At 41.8% G+C, this 20,273-nt stretch overlaps 1 protein-coding gene across 26 annotated transcripts in view; it reads left to right on the top strand.

Moving 5' to 3' along the window:
* The window catches only part of MLLT10 (MLLT10 histone lysine methyltransferase DOT1L cofactor), a 242,836-nt gene extending 232,794 nt beyond the window's left edge, over nt 1–10,042 (top strand). For all 26 annotated transcript variants that reach the window (XM_045463953.1, XM_045463957.1, XM_045463956.1 and 23 more), the window contains 3 exons: nt 887–983; nt 5,499–5,708; nt 8,226–10,042. In XM_045463953.1, the coding sequence (XP_045319909.1) occupies nt 887–983; nt 5,499–5,708; nt 8,226–8,270 (352 nt within the window). In that variant the 3' untranslated portion in view covers nt 8,271–10,042. The remainder of the gene's footprint in view (nt 1–886; nt 984–5,498; nt 5,709–8,225) is intronic.
* Nucleotides 10,043–20,273: the final 10,231 nt, after the last annotated feature.

Consider the following 20,273-nt stretch of genomic DNA (forward strand, 5'->3'; position numbering starts at 1 on the left):
AGAACTGTTTTTGAAACTTAAGTCATTCAGATTAAAACAAAATGAAATCACTGTTAGTAGCAAAGCATGAAATATATTCTGTGCAAAAAATTTCATTCTTGATCTGTGTTCTCTCCCCTTGTACCTTCATCCCCTTACGATACCTTCATGTATCATAAATTCCGAAGAAAAACAGGATTGTAATAAGATCACATATGAATATTGATTTCTTAAAATTGAGCTATGCAATTTTGCTAGTTTTATAATCAAAGCTTTTGGTACCGGTGAAGGTCAAATATTTATCTTGAATTTCCAGTGAGTGAAACTGTTTCATTGTACTGGCATTTCATTTGACTTCAAAATAGGGAGACTAAAGCCATGTTGTTATCGAACATACTTTTGAGGAATAAATCATTTTAAATGGATTGCAGGGGATACTAGTAAACTATTTCTTCTGGCTCCCTTTTGATTGGTGCTTAATTTTACTGACCATTGGGACCATTAAAAAAAAAGGTTAGGTCAAGTCAATTAGTAGTTGAAATTCTTTCTTTGTTTTACATATGTGTTACTTAGTATGAATTAAATTCTCCTTAAATAAATAAAAATTATTACATGCATGTTACAAACACATTTAAATTTCTGTTCCATAAACTACTTAGTGCCTTCTTGGTTTATAATAAGAAGGAAAACAAAACGTTTCTTGACAATGTGAATTCTTGTTTATCTGTATACAGAAAGAAAGGGAAATAAGATATTTGTACATGATTTTGTGATCAGAAAGTGTTGTGTTTAAAAATTTGACTTTGCTAACTTATTGAACGTCAAGTTGTAAAGTTGTCTTTCATTTTACATGTTAAAAACCATTAAAGGTATCTAGTAGAAAGTAAGAATTGTAATCGTTTTTCAGTGCCTCAGGACTAGGATTACTTTCTGACCAGCAAAGACAGATATATCTTCACCAACAGCAGTTTCAGCAGTTGTTAAATTCTCAGCAGCTCACGCCAGTAAGTTCTGCGTTTTGATAATACTTGATTTTTATTAGGAGCAAGTGACCCAAGTTGTAATAGGCGTTCAGTGTGGGTATAGGTTATCCACTTTGTGAACAGCATTATAGGATGCGTCACCCAAAAACAGTTTGTCTTGCCATTTGGTATAGTCTGTGGTACCTGTGGCGACATTATTACCTATTCATTTACGAATATTAGACCATGTAGTGTGGTCCTCTTGGAGACCATGGTGATGTGATGAGGGCGATTTTGTATTTTCATGGAGTTTCACTCTGACAGTGGAGATGGACGATAAATACATGTATAGCTTTTGGTAGTGAGGTACTGAGAAGAAAAATAGAGGAGGACGAGGGGACAGAGGAACAGTGGGATGGGGGCCTTTCTACATAAGAGAGTCTTGCCTCTTCGCGTATGTGACTTTTGAGTACAGACCTGAATTAACAGTTGAAGGAGCGTGAATTTGGCACATGGGTGAATGGAAGGGAGACAGTTGTGAAAGACTGCATGTGTTTATGTTGTGAACACTAGAAAGGCCGGCATGACTGCAGAATAAGAGAGGCTGGTGCAGAGGAAAGGAGGTCACAGGTGGGCCTTGTTTGGCCATCCGGGGCAGGAAATTTAGATGTTAAGTATGATGAAAAGCCATTCGTGTTTTTTTAAGCTTGTCTCTTGTGGAAATTGTCAAATGTGTCAAAATAGTATATAGCGTACTAATCACCTCGTTTTAATAAGTATCTCAACTTTTAAAATCTTGTTGCTTATAGCCTCACTTTTCCTTGGAGGATTATTTTAAAGAATTAATTGGAGGATGTGAACAGAATAACAGTGATATAACAATTCACATTTTTTTATTTTTTATTTTTTATTTAAAAAAAATTTTTTTTTCAACATTTATTTATTTTTGGGACAGAGAGAGACAGAGCATGAACGGGGGAGGGGCAGAGAGAGAGGGAGACACAGAATCGGAAACAGGCTCCAGGCTCTGAGGCATCAGCCCAGAGCCCGACGCGGGGCTCGAACTCACGGACCGCGAGATCGTGACCTGGCCGAAGTCGGACGCTCAACCGACTGCGCCACCCAGGCGCCCCAACAATTCACATTTTTAAAAGATCGGCTTAGCTGTTGCATGGGAGATAGTCTGTATGTGTCGGGAGGGGAGATGGTGGCAAAAGAAGAAACAGGCTGTTGGAGTAGTTCGCAGACAAGATTTGGTGTCGTAGAACAGTGTAAGTAAGGGCAGGCGACTGTCGGGGATTGTGTATTTTGAAGATAGAACCAACAAGACTTGTTTGTCAGACATTCAAGGTAAAGAGGAGTCCTGAACAGTTGGGTGTTGAGTCTTCCTGAGATTTGGAAGACTCGGAGGAGCAGCAGGTTTTGCCGAGAAAACGGAAGTTCTGTTACAGGCAGGCCAAGTTTGCCACGGGTGTTTAGATGTTCAGGTGAGATGTGGACTGGACAGTTGTAGGAGTCTGGAGTCCAAGGAGAGGATGCAGAAATATAAATATCTGAAGAAAGGTGAGACTCAAGTTGTGTAAAATGTTTCTGGGAGGACAAGAACTGACCACTGGATTTGGCTGTCCAGAGGTTTTTGGCAGTTGTGCTTTTGGTGAGAAGTAAACGTGGAATAGGTGTCTTGAAGAAGAGAGGAAGAATTGACCAAGATTGGAAGTGTGTGTGTGTGTGTGTGTGTGTGTGTGTGTGCGCGTGCGCGTGTGTGTGTGTGTGTGTGTGTGTGTGTGTGTGTGTGTGCGTGCGCTGGGGGTGGGGAGTGCCTGGCTGGCTCAGTTGGTAGAGCATATGACTGCTGATCTTGGGGTTGTAAGTTCGAGCCCCGTGTTGGGTGTAGAGATTTACTTAAAAACAAAGTGTTTAAAAAAAGAAAAAAAAAAAAAAAGATTGGAAGTTTGTGGCTCACATGCAAGGACACTCTGACTGGCCCTGTGCAGTCATAAACTTAAAGCAAGACGGGGTTAGATGTGGTCAGTGACTCTGTCCAGCTCTATTTCCCTAGCATATTTCATTGAGTTGGACTGCTTGGAGAATGCACTATTTAATTAACTCAGAATTTTAGCCTTTGTTTGTAATTTTTTTCTAAAATGTATCTACTGCCTGGGTGGGGTGGGGGTGGTGCCTGGGTGGCTCAGTCACTTAAGTGTCAGACTCTTGATCTCAGCTCAGGTCTTGATCTTGGATTTGTGAGTTCAAGCCCCGCTATGGGCTCTGTGCTAAGCGTGAAGCCTACTTAGAAAGAAAAAAGTGGGGCGCCCGGGTGGTTCAGTCAGTTAAGCGTCTGACTTCGGCTCAGGTCATGATCTCCCAGTTCCTGGGTTTGAGCCCTGCATTGGGCTCTGCACTGACAGTGCAGAGCCTGCTTGGGATTCTCTCTCTCCCCCTCTCGCTCTCTGCCCCTCCCCACTTGCTCATGCACACTCTATCTCAAAATAAATAAACTTAAAAACATATTTTTAAATCTTCTTAAAAAAATTAAAATCTTTGAAAATAAAATGTATCTACCCACTTTTTGCTTTAGTCAAAAATATATTGAAAATACTTGTTTTGATTCTGGATCATCATTTTCACTGTTACTGTTCTTACGGTGGTAAAAAGAGAGATCGTATATAAATTCTTCTTTAATGGTTGCACTAAATTGTGGCCTTGTTTTCTTATCTCTTTCTCATCTTAATGTGAAGTACTAAAATTCAGTTTATTGGGGGTTCTTCCTGTTAATCAAGATTATAATAGTCTCATTTCTAGAACATGGTCGATTAGGAGGTTTCAGCATACTGTTGCTTCGAGGCCACAAGAACTGAAGTGGTTTAAACTCTACCTTTTCTTTGTCGGCCAAGGTTGTGGGGTGACATTTGTTCATTTACAGGCATCACGTTTTATTTTAAGGCACACTTCTCTCATTTTAAGAAAAACTCTTGCTTGGCCATCCCCCAGCCCCACCAACTGCTGCCCCGTTTTTCTGCTTGCCAGAATGGCCTTTGTACTGCTAAGTCCAGTGGACAGTTGTCGTTCTTCTTCCTACTTGATCTGGCAACAGCATTTGACAGAGTTGATCACTCCCTCCTCCTTGCAACATTTTCTTCCCTTAGCCTTCAGGATACCACATTATCTCGGTGTTCTTCCTACCTAACCATTCATTCCTTTTTAGCCTCCTTTCCTGGGTCCTCCTCCTCTTCACCTCAGCCTCTCAGTTTTAGAGTATCCTAGATTTCAGTGATCTCCTCCTCCAGTCAAAGAACTTAAATCCCATCCTCCATTCCAGCTTGAAATATGTGTGGATGTTCCCTCGTCAGCCCAGGCCCCTCTCTGGAATTTCAGACTCCTGTATCCAGCTGCTTATTTGAGATCTCCAGTGGGGTTTTAACGAACATTTCAAGCATAACACGTCCAACACTGCACTGCTGATCTATTACAAACCTGCTCCACCCGTAGTTTTGCCTACCTTAGCCAAAGCCAGCACCGTACTTGCAGTTGCTCAAGCCAAAAACCTTGCAGTCATCCTTCATTCTTGTCTGATGCCTCACATTGAATCCATCAAGAAGTCCCAAGTCAGACTGCATCCCTCCTCGGCTTCCCATATTCCTCTGAACAGAAGCCAGAGTGTTCACGGCCTACCACCGTGAGGCCCACATTTCCCATGTGTCCTACTTGTGCACTTGTCTCTTGCCTGCCCCCGGGCCCCTGGCTGTTCCCTGATCACACTGGGTATACCCCCACATCGCCCCTTAGCACTGGCTGCTTCATCGGCCTAGAAGTCCCCTCCCTTCCCCCATACCCACGTAGCGAATTCCCTCCTTGCCTCCAAGTCCTTGTCTAAGTGCGAACTGTCCTGACCAATGCGTTTCAGACTTTCACCCCTGCTGTACTGTCTTACCCTCCTGTTTACCCAGATCCTTACCAATAATCACATGGTAACATTTTTGTTTGTCTCTCCCTCTTCCCCCCACCAGGCTGAGACACAGAGGGCAGAGATTTTTTTCCCCCCACTGATATGTCTCAAAACATTGGCTGGCACATAGTAAAACACTCGAGAAATAAAATACATATTTGCTGCAAAGAATAGGCTCATAACTACAGCAAGAGAGCACTCTCTGTTGACATGAATGAGAAATTGGAAAGCGTCTTTAGGTTCCCAGAATTGAGAATGAGAATGGCCCACCTTCTGAAGTCCGATCCAGATAACTTGTGACTTCTAGGCTGCTGCTGCCCTTCATTATCATGGATAACCTAATTTGAATAGAGATCTCCTATATTGGTTTGCCCTGTTTTGAAAATACGCCATTCGCTAATAATACAGACATTTTATAGCAGATGGTTATTACCTAGTGCAGTGTATTTTTCTGGATGAGATACTCGTTTTCTTTCTTAGTAGTATGAATGTGACCTCTATTTAAATATCTAGTATTATCTAATGTAAAGAAGAAAACAGAGAGTCAGGCTTCACTGCCTGCTGAATTCTGTGCCTGGGAACTCATCTTGTCGCACATGTTCTTCCCTAAGGAACAACATCAGGCCCTTCTGTATCAGTTGATGCAACAGCACCACCACCAGCAGCACCACCAGCCTGAGCTACAGCAGCTCCAGATGCCTGGGCCCACGCAAATACCGATCAACAACCTGCTCGCGGGCACCCAGGCGCCGCCGCTTCACCCCGCGACCACCAACCCCTTCCTCACCATCCACGGCGACGGTGCAAGTCAGAAAGTAACGGTAAGTGTCTTTGCTTTATTCTGTCTCGTGGAATTAGGAAAAGAATTGTATTGATTAATCAGAGACGACTGTCTCGAGTTTTCCTCTCTCACTGTTTTTTAGATGTATTATTCCCCTGATAATTTCGTCTTAAAACCAGTTGTTTCAGCAGCTGGCCAGTGTAAACATGAAGGACCCAAGCCAGTTTCTATGTCCCCTGAGTATATTGGTTTAAATTTGTGCATATGGTTTGAAGGACGTTTTATAATTTAGCAATTTGAAAATGAAAATGTATTTTAGCTATGTAGTAAGTGGTATGGGACAGTCCATTCAAAAGTTAATAGTTGGGGTTTTTTGAGGATCTCTGTCTAATTAATCTGTAATTATAAAACCAGTCTAGATAATTTTTTATTATTTTGCTTTAAAGTACTTTCTAAAACTGAATTATATTTATAATAAGATTAATACATAAATTTTAGGGCACTCCAGTTACTCTGCCAGATGAATTTTATTTTTTTTTTATTTATTTTTTTTTTTTCAACGTTTATTTATTTTTGGGACAGAGAGAGACAGAGCATGAACAGGGGAGGGGCAGAGAGAGAGAGGGAGACACAGAATCGGAAACAAGGCTCCAGGCTCTGAGCGGTCAGCACAGAGCCCGATGCGGGGCTCGAACTCACGGACCGCGAGATCGTGACCTGGCTGAAGTCGGACGCTTAACCGACTGCGCCACCCAGGCGCCCCAGTCTGCCAGATGAATTTTAAAAAGAAAGTAAATCATAATCACATTTGTAATGGAATTTAAATTTTTTATTAATTTCCTTTAACTGACAGCATCTTACCCTTTCACCGTACACATGAAGATAAATTAAAAAAAAATGCAGGGACAGTGTACTGTCCATATAGCAGCACACATTTTGAGGCTGTTTCTTTCTATTAACTCCCCCCTTCAATCAGGTCTACTTTACTGGAGTATAAATGTTTCCCCTAAATTCGAGTTCAGGGCAGAGCCGTGTTAGAGGAAGGGTATTGGGATAGAGAATGGAGACTGGATGTCAGGAAAAGGAAGAAGGGAAACAATGTGGTGGGACACTTGGCAGATAACGGTGTGGAAGGTCACCATGTTTGCTCTTTTCTGTCACTTTGAAAGCTTGCTGTTTACTGTGCTGTTCGTCCTCAGAAGCTTTAGTTTGTCTTCAGTTAACAAGAGTTGGTTCAAAATACAGGTTTTTTGGTTGTCATCAACTCTTCGGTGCCTTTGCCCCACTGTTTCTCTGACTTCCTGATGGTGAATACTGTCATTATCACAAACCTAGTCACCTCTCCAGTGTTTCCCAGACGTGGGAAATTTCAGTGATTCTGTATTCATGTAGGAACTTGTTACACCGTTTTTCTCCTTTCTCAATTTTTTCTTGTGTTAAAAAAGCAAATTACGGGTTTACCCTGAAGGTAGTGGGAGTTCAGTGCCACTGTTAACCACTGCAACAGAGCAAATACTGTAACTATAACAAAGCAAGTCAAATGAATTGTTTTGCTCCCAGGGCATATAAAAATTACACTATACCGTAGTCTGTTAAGTGTGCGGCAGCATTATATCTAAGAGAACAAAGTACATACCTTAAATCAAAACTGCTTTTCATTGCTGAAAAAGTGCTATCATTTGAGCTTTGTGCAAGTTGTAATCACTGATCACAGACCCCCGTGACGATTATAATAATAATGAGAAAGTTTGAAATACTGCAAGAATTACTAAAATGTGGCATAGAGATACGAATTGAGCAAATGCTGTTGGAAAATAGCAGCAACAGACTTGGTTGACACAAGGTTGCCACAGACCTTCAGTTTGAGGGGGGCGCAATAAAGCGAAGCGCAACAAAACGAGGTGTGCATGGATTTATAAGCTGCCCTTTCCTGAGTTGTACCGGGATGCGTTTTCTAATGGAATGCATATTTTAATGGAAAAGCTTTTGGTTTTAAAATAATGGAAAACCACAATAGTAAATAAGGAAAATAAGCAGTATGACCTAATGGGAGAAAAGCAAGGCTGGGAAATAATATTTCTGAGTACCCTACTCTGTGTTATAATGTTATCTCTGTTAGATACAATAGTATATGTGATTTCAGTCTTTGAAGACTTTAAAATTTTTTTATAGATAGTAAAAAGGAGACTCAAAGAGATTAAAGCTTAAGGGACAAATAGGACATGTGGGATCAGAACTATGACTTTCTTAGTTCATTTTCTACAACACCATGTTACTACTTTTGTGGAAAAAGTCAATTTGGGGGATGATATTTACATCCATTCTCTACTTCTGACCTTCAGGTGGGCACTTCTGTCTTTGTGCCCTGCTGAAGTTAATATAAAGCGGCCAATAATGTTTATCAGTAAATTCATGTCTTTATATTGTGCGGAGAAGTAGTCATGCCAACTTGTAGAAAATTGGAATAACCATATGTACCACCAGTTTAAGAGAAGGTTACCTCAAGTGTGGGCCACAAATTCGTTTAGCTAATGCCTTTGATTTTGTTTAACTGCAGAGACTTAGTGATAAAACTGGGCCTGTCACTCAAGAGAAAAGTTGACACTTGAGAAACCTCTAGAAATTGCCTCTCCTGCTGCTCTAGCACTTGATCTGGCTGCCGTTGTAGCCCTCCTACACCTATGAAGAAATGCGACAAGAAATGAACTGCACAGCAAAGGATTAATTGCCACAAGGACATTCTTGTAAGGCTTTGATTAATTTTCTTGTTGCTTTGTTGCACTGAAATGGAATTTCCATGCCCCCATCCCTCAACCCAGATTTTTTTGAACTTTAAGAAAAAAATTTAATAACTAACTTTTGTCAATGAAATAATTTACATGCAATGAATTTATCAACCTAAGAGAAATTTAATATAGTTGGTGCACAACTCATTTTGTTATAAATTGGAGAGATGAACAGCAAAACTAAAGACGTGTTCCATTATAAACTTTGATTTTGTTGTACAAGTTGGAATATGAAATACAGTCTTTTGTTTGGGTTACAGTATGCTTGCTCTGTGAGTCCGATCTTAAGACAGATTTTAAGGAACTGTCCCAATTTCTTCTATTGGAGTTTTATTGGTTAAATATTGCAAATTAATAGGTCATCAACTGGGACTTGGCAATCTTTGTTCTAAAAATTTTCTTTATGATGGGATTTGGCCAATTTTGGTAATCAAGTTAGGCTGGTAATGTCTGCTTCTGCTAAAGGTAATTTTCTTTTGCTAAACACTTTTTTTTTTTTTTTTAAGTGCTAAGACCTACTCGTGTTTTAAAGTTAACTACTCATATTTTGAGTTAAGTGAGTTCTAAGGCTGCTGGGGGAACCAGATCAATTCAAAGTGAAAGATTTCTTTCAGAAAGAGGGGCCACTCTGGAAACTGCTGGCAGGGTTTGGCCTGAATCAAGTGCCTGTTCGTACCTCCGTTGTGTTGAAACGGCTCTGGACAGCCGAGCCTGCAGCGTCGTCAGTCCTGTGAGTAGTGGGAGCAGTCAGTGCCGCACAGCAGCCTTCCCCGTGCTTCTGCCTTGATCGAAAACTTTCTATGCCACTGTAGATAGCTCAGGCAAAACTATTACCTGGGTGTTTATCCACTAATGAGTCACAAGAAAAATGAGTGGATTTGGTAAGGTTTTTAGTTTATTTTTTTTACTTTGTTTTTTGTTTTTTTGTTTTTTGTTTGTTTGTTAATTTAAACAACTTCCCGTTTACTGACAGTGATTTCAAACAGACCGAACAACTGCAGTTCCTGAAACAGGTGAAATCTGTATTTACAGTCCTTACACTTGGGGTAGCCACGCCCCTGGGGTGACGGTATGGCAGAGTAGAAATTAAACAATTGGGGATGTAATCACTGAACTGTTCTCAAATGTGTGAATTATTAGTGGAAAAGACCCAGCTGTAATTAGACCTCCACTGTGTACTTAGCTGGAAGAACATGTTAATTCTGCAATATGTCTCTTGGTTAAACATTGCACAGTTCTTACCTCATTTCTGTAAATAAGGTTTTGTGAATCTGTTTTGTATTGTGAAAAATTCATAACATTGATATTTTGATTTGTAATATTTCTAATTGGTAGATTTAATTGAAAAGTAAAATTAATTTATTTTTATATGTTCAGGGGAATTTTAAAGAAAGTCAAATCTTTTGTAGATAATTAAAAAAATCGGTGTGGTTTATTTTACTTATTTAACCCACTGGTTGTTATTCTGTAACAATTTGTATAAATGGTAAATTTTGAATGTGTTGTTATTTTACCTAGATGTAAAATTCCACATGTATTAAAGAAAATGTACAAAGTTTTTGTTAATAAAATTTAATAATGTTTATAACTCTGTGTCATTTCCTTTTCCCAGTTTTATTAAGATATAATTGACATGCAGTACTGGGTAAGCTCCAGGTATATAGTACAGTAACTTGACTTCTGTGTATTGTGAAATGATCACCACAATAAATTTAGTTACCATCTGTCGTCTCCTGCAGGTACAAAAATAAGAGAACGAAAACAGTTTTGTCTTTGTGGTTAGAACTCTTAGTATTTACTCTCTTAACGACTTTCACGTGGTCCTACCATAGTGTTAACTGTCATCGTGCTGTGCAGTACCTCCCTGGTACTGATTTATTCTAGAAAAATTGGACATTTTTACCTTTTGACCACATTCATCCAATTCTCTCATCCAAGCCCCTTCCTCTGGTAACCACAAATCTGATCTTTATGAGTTAGTTTGTCTATCGCTCTCTCACTCTTGGGCTCTTTTTTAATAGATTGTAGATGGCATGTATGAGATCATGCAGTATTTCTCTAGGTCTGTCTGGCTTATTTCACTTATTAGCATAATGCCCTCAAATTCCATCCATGAGTCACAAACAGCAGGATTTCCTTCTTCCTTATGGTTGAGTACTGTTCCATGTTACATGTGTGTAATATACATATTTCATACCGTGTGTGTGTGTGTGTGGGAGGGGAGAGAGAGAGAGAGAGAGAGAGAGAGAGAGAGAGGGAGGGAGAGAGTGTGTGTGTGTGTGTGTGTGTGTGTGTGTGTACCACAGCCTCTTTATCCATTCATCTGTCAGTGGACACTTGGGTGGTTTCCATGTCTTGGCTTTTGTGAGTAATGCTCAGTGAACATGGGGTGCAGAAAGCTCTTTGACATAGTGTTTTTGTTTCCTTTTGATACGTTACCAAAGGTAGGAATGCTGAATCATATGGTGGTTCTATTTTTAACTTTTGAGGAACCTCCATCCTGTTCTTCACAGTGGCTGCACCATTTTACAGTCCCACCAACAGTGCACAAGGGTTTCCTGTTCTCCACTTCCTCACCAGCATTTGTTACCTCTTGTCTTCTTAATGATGGCCATTCTAACAGGTGTGAGGCGATATCTTGTTACGGTTTTGTTTTGAATTTCATAGGTCTTTCCATTTTGCTGATGGTTTCTTTTGCTGTGCAGAAGCTTTTTAATTTGACAGAGTCTCACATACTTATTTTTTATTTTGTTGCTTGTGCTTTGGGTTTCCTACCCAAAAAATCATTGCCAAGACCCATGTCCAGGAGTTTTTTTCCCTATGTTTTCTTCTAGGAGTTTTACAGTTTCAAGTCTTACATTTAAGTGTTTAATTCATTTCAAGTTAATTCTTGTGAGTTGTGTAAGATAGGCATTCAGTTTCACTCTTTTACATGCGACTGTCCAGTTTCCCCAGCGCTGGGCATTATTGAAGAGACTGTCTTGTCTTTATTGAGTATTCTTGGCTCCTTTGTGAAATACTAGTTGACCATACATGCATAGATTTATTTCTGGGCTCTTGATTCTGTTCCATTAGTCTATGTATCTGTTTTTAGGCCAATCAGACTGTTTTAATAACTATGGCTTAATAATGTAGCTTGAAATCAGGAAGTGTGATGCTTCCCACTTTGTTCTTTCTCAAGATTACTTTGGCTGTTCAGGGGCCTTTGTGGTTAAATACCGATTTTAGAATTGTTTTTTTTTTTTTCTACTTCCATAAAAAATGCCATTGGAATCTTGATACGGATTACATCGATTCTATATATGGTGGTTGGGTAGTAGGACATTTTAGCAATATTCTTCCAATCCATGAATGTGGGATACCTTTCCCTTTATTTGTGTCTTCAATTTCTTTCATCACTGTAGTTTGCAGGTTGGAGATCTTTTACTTCCTTCATTAAGTTTATGCCTAAGTATTTCCTTGTTTTTGATGCTGTTGTAAATAGGATCATTTTCTTTATTCCTTTTTCAGAGAATTCATTGTTACTGTATAGAAATACTACTAATTTTTGTATGTTAATTTTGTATCCTTAACTTTATTGAATTCATTGATTTGGTCTGTTTTTGATGGAGTCTAGGATTTTCAATACTAGGTTGAATAGGGGTGGTGAGAGTGGGCATCTTTGTCCTGTTCCTAATCTTAGAAGAAAAGCTTTCAACCTGTTGCCATTGAGTGTGAGTTTAGCTGTGGGCTTATCATGTATGGCCTTTATTCAGTTGAGGTACATTTCTTTTTTTAAAACATTTTTTAAATGTTTATTTTTGAGAGAGACAGAATGTGAGTGGGGGAGGGGCAGAGAGAGAAGGAGACACAGAACCCGAAGCAGGCTCCAGGCTCCGAGCTTGTCCACACAGAGCCTGACGTGGGGCTCGAACCCATAAACTGTGAGATCATGACCCAAGCTGAAGTCAGTTGCTCAACCCACTGAGCCACCCAGGCACCCACATTTCAAATTTTTTTTTATTTAAAAAAAAAATTTTTTTTTTTAACTTTCAAGAGCGAGAGAGAGCACAAGCAGGGGAGGGCAGAGAGAGAGGGAGACACAGAATTTGAAGTAGACTCCAGGCTCTGAGCTTGTCTACACAGAGCCCAACACAGGGCTCGAACTCATGAACCATGAGATCATGACCTGAGCTAAAATAGGGTGATCAGCTGACTGAGCCACCCAGGTGCTCCTAGATACATTTCTTTTATACTGAATTGGTTAAGAATTCTTATCACGAATGGGTGTTAAATTTTGTCAAATGCTTGTTCTGCATCTGTTGAGATGGTGATCTGATTTTTTTCGTTGTGTGAATGTGATGTATCACATTGATGTGTGTATGTTGAACCATCCCACTTGATCATGGTGAATGGTCTGCTTTTTTTTTTTTTTTTTAATTTTTTTTAACGTTTTTATTTATTTTTGAGACAGGGAGAGACAGAGCATGAACAGGGGAGGGTCGGAGAGAGGGAGACACAGAATCTGAAACAGGCTCCAGGCTCTGAGCTGTCAGCACAGAGCCCGATGTGGGGCTTGAACTCACAGACCGCAAGATCATGACCTGAGCTGAAGTCGGCCGCTCAACCGACTGAGCCACCCAGGCGCCCCGGTCTGTTTTTTTTAAAATATAATTTATTGTCAAACTGGCTTCCATAGGAGTGATCTTTTTAATGTGCTGCTGAATTACGTTTGCTAGTATTTTATTGAGAATTTTTACATCTGTATTTATCAGGGATATTGGCCTGTAGTTTTGTTTTTGTAGTGTTGTTTCTGGCTTTGGTATTAGGGTAGTGTTGGCCTCATAAAATGAGTTTGGGGCATTCCTTCCTATTTGATTTTTTGGGAAGACTTTGAGAAGGATTGTTGTTAATTCTTTAAATATTTGGTAAAATTGACCAGGGAAGCCAACTGGCCCTGGGCTTTTTTCTTTGCTGAGAGATTTTTGATTACCGAGTCAATCTTACCAGTAATTGGGCTGTTCAAGTTTTTTTATTTCTTCCTAATTCAGTGTTGGTAGGCTTTATGTTTCTAAGAATTTTTCTGTTTCTTCTTCTTGCCCTGTTTGTTGGTTCATAGTAGGTTCCTATGATCCTTTGTATTTCTGTGGTGTCAACTATAATGTCTTCTTTTTCATTTATAATTTTATTGGATTGGGTCTTCTCTCTTTTCTCCTCGGTTAGTCTAGATAAAAATTTGTCAATTTTATCTTCTCCAAGAACCAACTTTTAGTTTTGTTTTCTGTTACTTTCCTGTTCTGTATGTCATTTATTTCTGCCCTAATGTTTGTTATTTCCTTTCTTCTGCTAACTTTGGGCTTAGTTTGTTCTTCTTTTTCTAGTTCCTTGAAGCACAGAGTTAGGTTGTTTATTTGAGATCTTTGTTTCCTAATGTGGGTGCTTATTGCTGTGAACTTTCCTCTTAGAACTGCTTTAGCTACATCCTATAAGAGTTTTGGTATGTTTTGTTTCCATTTTTATTTCAAGCTGCTTTAATTTCCTCTTGAATTTCTCTTTCAAACCATTGGTTCAGGAAAGTATTGTATAATTTCCATTTATTTGTGAGGTTTCCAATTTCTTTCCTGTTATTTTCTAGTTTCAAGTGTTTGGAAAAGATAGTTGGTATGATAATCAGTCTTGTTGAATTTGCCAAGGCTTGTTTTGTTGCTCAACATATTTTGTGTCCTAGAAAATGTTGTGTGTGTGCTTGAGACGAAGGTGTATTCTGCTATTGTCAGAAATTTCTTTATGTCTGTTAGGTCCATTTGTTCTATTGTGTTGTTCAAATCTGCTGTTTCCCTTATTGATTCTGTCTGAATTGTTTATCCGTGTTGATTTGAGAGTGGGATATTAAAGTCCCCAATTGTTTTTGTACTGCTGTTTATTTCTCCTTTTAGCTCTGTTAGCTTTTGCTTTATATATTTAGGTTGTCTGATGTTGGATGCATAAATATTTGCAGTTGTTATATCAACTTGGTGGATTGACCCCTTTGTCACTATTTAATGACCTTCTTTGTTTCTTTTTACCATTTTTAAGGTCTGTCTTGTCTGATAAAAGTACAGCTCCTCTTTTTTTTTTTTTTTTTTTTTATCATTTCTTGAAAGGTCTTTTTCCATCTCTTCACTCAGTCTGTGTGTGTGTCTTTAAGGCTGAAGTGAGTCTTGTAAACAGCATGTAGTTGTAACTTGCTTTTGAGTCCATTCAGCCATTTTACTTACTTTGTAGAATTTAATTCATTTGTGTTTAATACAGTTTAGGTTATTGATGTTATAGTTTACGTGTTTTTTGTATTGTGTATTCAGTAATAAGTTTATTATAGTCATGGTTACTTTTACTGTTTGCTTTTTAACTTTTCAACTACAGTTGTAAGTGAATTTTACACCACTGTTCCCATATTACAGAATCTTTGATTAGATATTTACCATTTCCAGTGAGTTTTATACTACCTTTTAATGTTTCTATGATGTTAATTAGTGTCCTTTTACTTCCACTCAAAGAAGGCTGGTCTTACAAGTGGTGATGCACTCCCTCAGCTTTTTGTTTTTCTGGAGAGTCTTTATCTCTCCTTCATTTCTGAAGGACAACTTCATCGCGTATAGAATTCCTGGTTGACAGTTATTTTAATATTTTGACTATGTCATCCTAGTCCCTCCTGGCCTGAAATGTTTCCTTTGAGAAATCTGCCTATGGTCTTAGGGAGTTTACCTGTGTGTAATTGCTCTCTTCTCTTTTATTGCTTTCAGAATTCTTTGTGTTTCAGTTCTAACAATTTAATTGTAATGTGTTTTGGTGTAGCCCTATTCATGTTCAACCGTTTTGGGGTCCTTCGGGCCTCATGGAACTGGATGTCCATTTCTCTCCCCAGGTTTGGGAAGTTTCAGTTGTTACCATTACTGCTTTAATTATACATTCTGACCTTTTCTCTTTCTTTTCTCCTTCCAGAATTCTCATAATGTGATTATTGTTTCTTTTGATGGTGTTCCATAAATCCCATAGGCGTTCTTTACTCTTTCTTTTTGTTTCTCTGACTGAATAATTTCGAATGTCCTGTCCTCTAGGTCACTGATAACTTTCTTCTGCTTAGTTAAGTCTGCTTTTGAAAGCTCTCCGTTGAGTTCTTCAGTCATCATATTTTTAAGCTCTAAGATTTCTGTTGATGTTTTTTTTTACATAAATTTTTTTTTAATGTTTATTATTTTTGAGAGACAGAGACAAAGTGCAAGCAGGGGAGGGGCAGAGAGAGAGAAGGAGACACAGAAGCTGAAGCAGGCTCTGGGCTCTGAGCTGTCAGCACCGAGCCTGACACAGGGCTACAACCCACGAACCACGAGATCATGACTTGAGCTGAAGTGGGACACTTACCCGACTGAGCCACCCAGGTGCCCCTGTTGATGTTGTTATTTTTTATTTTTTATTTAAAAACAAATTTTTTAAATGTTTTTATTTTTTTTTTTTCAACGTTTATTTATTTTTGGGACAGAGAGAGACACAGCATGAACGGGGGAGGGGCAGAGAGAGAGGGAGACACAGAATCAGAAGCAGGCTCCAGGCTGTGAGCCATCAGCCCAGAGCCCGACGCGGGGCTCGAACTCACGGACCGCGAGATCGTGGCCTGGCTGAAGTCGGACGCTTAACCGACTGCGCCACCCAGGCGCCCCAAATGTTTTTATTTTTGAGAGAGAGACCGAGTGCGAGTGGGAGAGGGGCAGAGAGCGAGGAGACACAGAATCCAAAGCAGGCTCCAGGTGCTGAGCTGACAGCAGAGAGCCTGATGTGGGGCTCAAACTCATGAACCATGAGATCATGACCTGAGCCGAAGTCGGACAGTTAACCGAATGAGCCACCCAGGCACCCCAATGTTTTTTAATAGTTTCTTTGTTGAACTTTTCATTTTGTTCATGCGTTGTTTTCCCAATTTCATTTGGTGTCTGTGTTTCTTGTAGTTGACTAAAGTTTGGGTATTATTTTGAATTCTTTGACAGATCATAGATCTCTTTTTTTTTTTTTTTTCCCATACCCCCCCCCCCCCCAATAGATCTCTATTTTTTTTAGGGTCAGTCATTAAAGTTTTATTAGTTTACTTTGGTAGCCTCATGGTTTCCTGAGTTTTGTGATCGTTCATTTCTTATACTGCATATACATGCATATGAGTAAGTAGTCTTCTTTTCCCAGGTTTTGCAGGTTTGCTTAGGCAGAGACCGTTCATCAGCCAGCTTACTTTGGATTTCTGAATGTGTCTGCTGGGAATGTCCAGCTGTGGGCCCTGCTACCGGGCGGGGTGGGGTCATTTTTGGGTGAGGCCGTTGCCTTAGGTCTGAGTGAGGGGTGGGGGATGCTGGAGGATGGGCTCCACTGTTGCCTGGGTTCTTTGGTTCGGCTTCCTAGACAGTCAGGACTGGGTGCTATGCTCAGTAGTCGGTGGGGCTCTGAGTTAGCTTCCCTGCCCTCGCAGGGCAGCAGAATGGACCCCACCGCCCGCATGGTCACTGGGGAACCTGATCAGGCAAGATTAGGCACTGAATTCTCTGGCCAGACAGGGCTACTGGTTTTGCCCAGTGGGCGGGGAAACCACAGGCTGTGCCCTCATATTCAGGGGCCACACCGGAAGTAGGGCTGTGCACTCTGGTTAGGCTCCCTGGTTGGGCAGTGTGCAGGCTGTGTTCAGCAATGGGCAAGGCAACCAGTGAGTCTCCCCACCTGGGTAGGGTGGGAGACCTGGCTCCAAGACCGGCAGGACCCCTGGTCTTGACTCAAGCCATCTCCTGCCCCAAGTTCTCTGGCCGAATGGAGTGTTGCTGTGCTATGCAGCTTTCCAGGTGTTCTGACCAGGGTCTCTGTTCAGGTGGGGGCCTGGGGCTGTACTTCGGTCCGGGGGGGCCTATGAATTAGCTCCCCTGCCTGGGCAGGACTGGAGTGCGGGTCCCAGGCCCCCTCCCAGGTGTTCCCCACAGCTGGGAAGGGCCGGGAGCTACTCTGGGCCACAGGTGGGGCTAAGAATTCGCTCCCCTGCCTGGGCAGAGTCAGGGGATGGACTTCAGGCTCGTCAAGGCTCTTTGTGGTCTTGACTCCAAGCCTGCCCGCTCCCCACGTTCCCTGGCTGAACGGGGCCACCCTCTGCCCTGCAGATGATGAGCTCTGCCTGTAGGATTTCCTACCCAGCTTCCGGCATTTCCTACACAGCTTCCGGGCTCTCTGGCCAGGTGACTGGGAGCCGCAATTAGCAGTGGGCGGGCCTGTGAAGGCGCGCTCCTGCCGGGGCTCCAGTTGCTCTTCCCGGTGTTCCCAGCCTCTCCCGACCGGAGGAGAGACCTGCCACGCTCAGCAGTGGCTGGAGTTGTGCGATAGCTCCATTGCCGGAGGGTGGGCGGACTGGCACCCCACCGAGGTCCCAGGTCACGGTGTCGTGGCTCTGCGGACAGCAGAGATGCTGGTTCGGACTGTTCGGGCGCTGCAGGTAGGAACTCCGTCTGTCAAGATCCAAATGCTGGGTGTTTTCCAAGTGCCTGCCCGCTTCTCTGTCAGATTCTCGGTGGTCGAGCCCCACAGATTCCTCTGCAGTCCTGTGGGTTGGAACCAGGGTACGCGTTTCCATGAAGCGACCCGCAGTGCTGGGGCCGGGCCGGGTGCTCCCCCTGGGCTCTCCACCCTGGGGGAGCGGTAGGCTCGGGGGAGGCCTCGGGGCGGTGCTGTGCTGGCAGAGGGGGGGGGGTGTGGGGTGTGCTTGCGTGGGGTGATGCCGTCCGTGCGTGGCTGCTTCTCTGACCTTCGATGCAGTCTCTCTCAGTCCCTGAGGATACTTCAGCCTCACCCCCACATTCTGGGCTTCTCTTAATGGTGTCTTATTCTTGAGTAATTGTTAGTTGTTTTGTGAGGTGGGAGTGAAGTCAGGAATGACCTATGTCACCAGCTTGGCGACCTCACTCTGTGCCTTTCTTGTTTGGGGAGAATGAAGGCCCTGGGGAGTGGGGTGCCTCAGGTGCCAGTGTTTTCCGGTAGTTTCTGCCTGTGCTTTACCGGTAGAAGTTCATCTTGGGGTTCTCTAAAGTTTGCTCATGAGTAAACTTGGCACAGCGTGAGAAACTCTGCAGAGCAAACGGACCTTGTGTTCAAATCTTAGGTAATCAGAGAGAGTGCCCTCTGAAAACTGCTGTCATGCAAAGAAGAGGAAAATAATTACAGTGGAAATAAAAGGAAAATAAATTCCAGATGAGATCATTAATTATAGCACATTAATAAAGTAGTATTCATACTTGGTAAAGTTAAATGAAACAAATTTAAACGTACTTCACGGCTCTCGGGTCTTGGTTTCCATCAGAATCACCTGTGGGGCTTTGCAAATGCTCAGACTTCAGAATTTGGGGATCTGGGTAATTTGCTCCTAGTGATTAAGAGTTGAGAAACAAGGAAAACTGGTTCTATAGGCTTTTAACGGTACTAAAGAGTTCAGTTTAGATTCCCGGAGAGACTTTTCTATATACAAATGGAAAATACCTGATTCTGGAGACTCTTGTCTCCCGAAGGACTAGGGAAGGTCGCTCCTCTAACACGACAGATGACTCACTCTCCGAGAATCAACTCTGAACCGAACAGTACTTGGCCGTGCACGTTCTCGCCTTGGCTGTTGATCTGAATAGTAGTATCTCAGTGTGGCTGCACTTGCTTTCGTAGGTTTCTAACTCCCTGGAGGCCCTGGGTGGCTTCATCACCTCCACTAGGAAGCACACCTGGGTTTTCCGGGTTGCTGCTCTGTGGTTCCCTGGTGTTGGCTGATTCTCTGCTCTGAGAAGTTGCTGAGGAGCTGCTGCCCCCCAGCCTTCCCCCAGCCCTTGACCCTTGGAAAAGGCTGCTCTGCAGGGACATGGGTTTCCAGCAGTGGGTTCCTGTCTGGGCTTCTGTGCATAAGTCCTGTGGGTGTGTGATCGGTGTCAGGGTCCAGAGGGAAGCACTGGAATGAATGCCAAGAAAAGCAAGTTGCCAACTTGTCTTAAGCTCCCTGTCAACCAGGCAAAAGATGCAACAATCGCTGTATCCAGACTCTCTCTGAAGTAGACAGGAGAGGCCCCTGGAATTGTAGGCAAAAGGTTGCCTTCCAGTGACCTGTAATTCTGTTTTTTAAAGTAGGGGATGGGCTTTTGCTCTGGATTTTAGAACTCTCAATGAGAACAGTACTATTAGCCTTAGTTTTATTTACTAATGAAAACCTACATTGATGGCACCAATCTTTTTGTAGAAATTAAGTGAAGTAGTTGTGAACTTTTGTAAACATTTGGAAGCTCGTATATCTTTAAGTAGTTTTACCTTGTTAAAAAGTCATGCCAACTGTTACTGCCCTTCTAGTCCCATTCCTCACCTTGTTATTGGCACCAAAAAAAAAAAAAAAAAAAAAAAAAAAAAAAAGCCTTCATACTGATAATTGAATGTTTACAGTCCTGTAAGTACAGTGAAGTTTACAGCAAAACGTGAGTTTCCTTAGATGGGGACTTTGGTCACAGCTCAGGTTCCACAGGTCTGTCTGAGGAACGGACCCTCACACGCATCCTCACTGGTGCTCTGCTCCCCCCCTGCTTCCTGCTGGAAGTCCCAAGCCTCAAGCTGGGGAGCAGACAAGCTGTTGGGTCCAAGCGTGAAAATCCCTTCCGGGTGCTTGTAACACTGTTAAGTGCTAGCAGTAACAAATTTTTTTTAAAAAGTTTTTTTTGATGTTTGTTTATTTTTGAGACAGAGACAGAGTGCAAGCAGGGAGGGGGGAGAGAGAGAGGGAGACATAGAACCTGAAACAGGGTCCAGGCTCTGAGCTGTCA

Source organism: Leopardus geoffroyi, chromosome B4 (genome assembly GCF_018350155.1).
Source record: "Leopardus geoffroyi isolate Oge1 chromosome B4, O.geoffroyi_Oge1_pat1.0, whole genome shotgun sequence".
Classification (NCBI taxonomy): Eukaryota; Metazoa; Chordata; class Mammalia; order Carnivora; family Felidae; genus Leopardus; species Leopardus geoffroyi.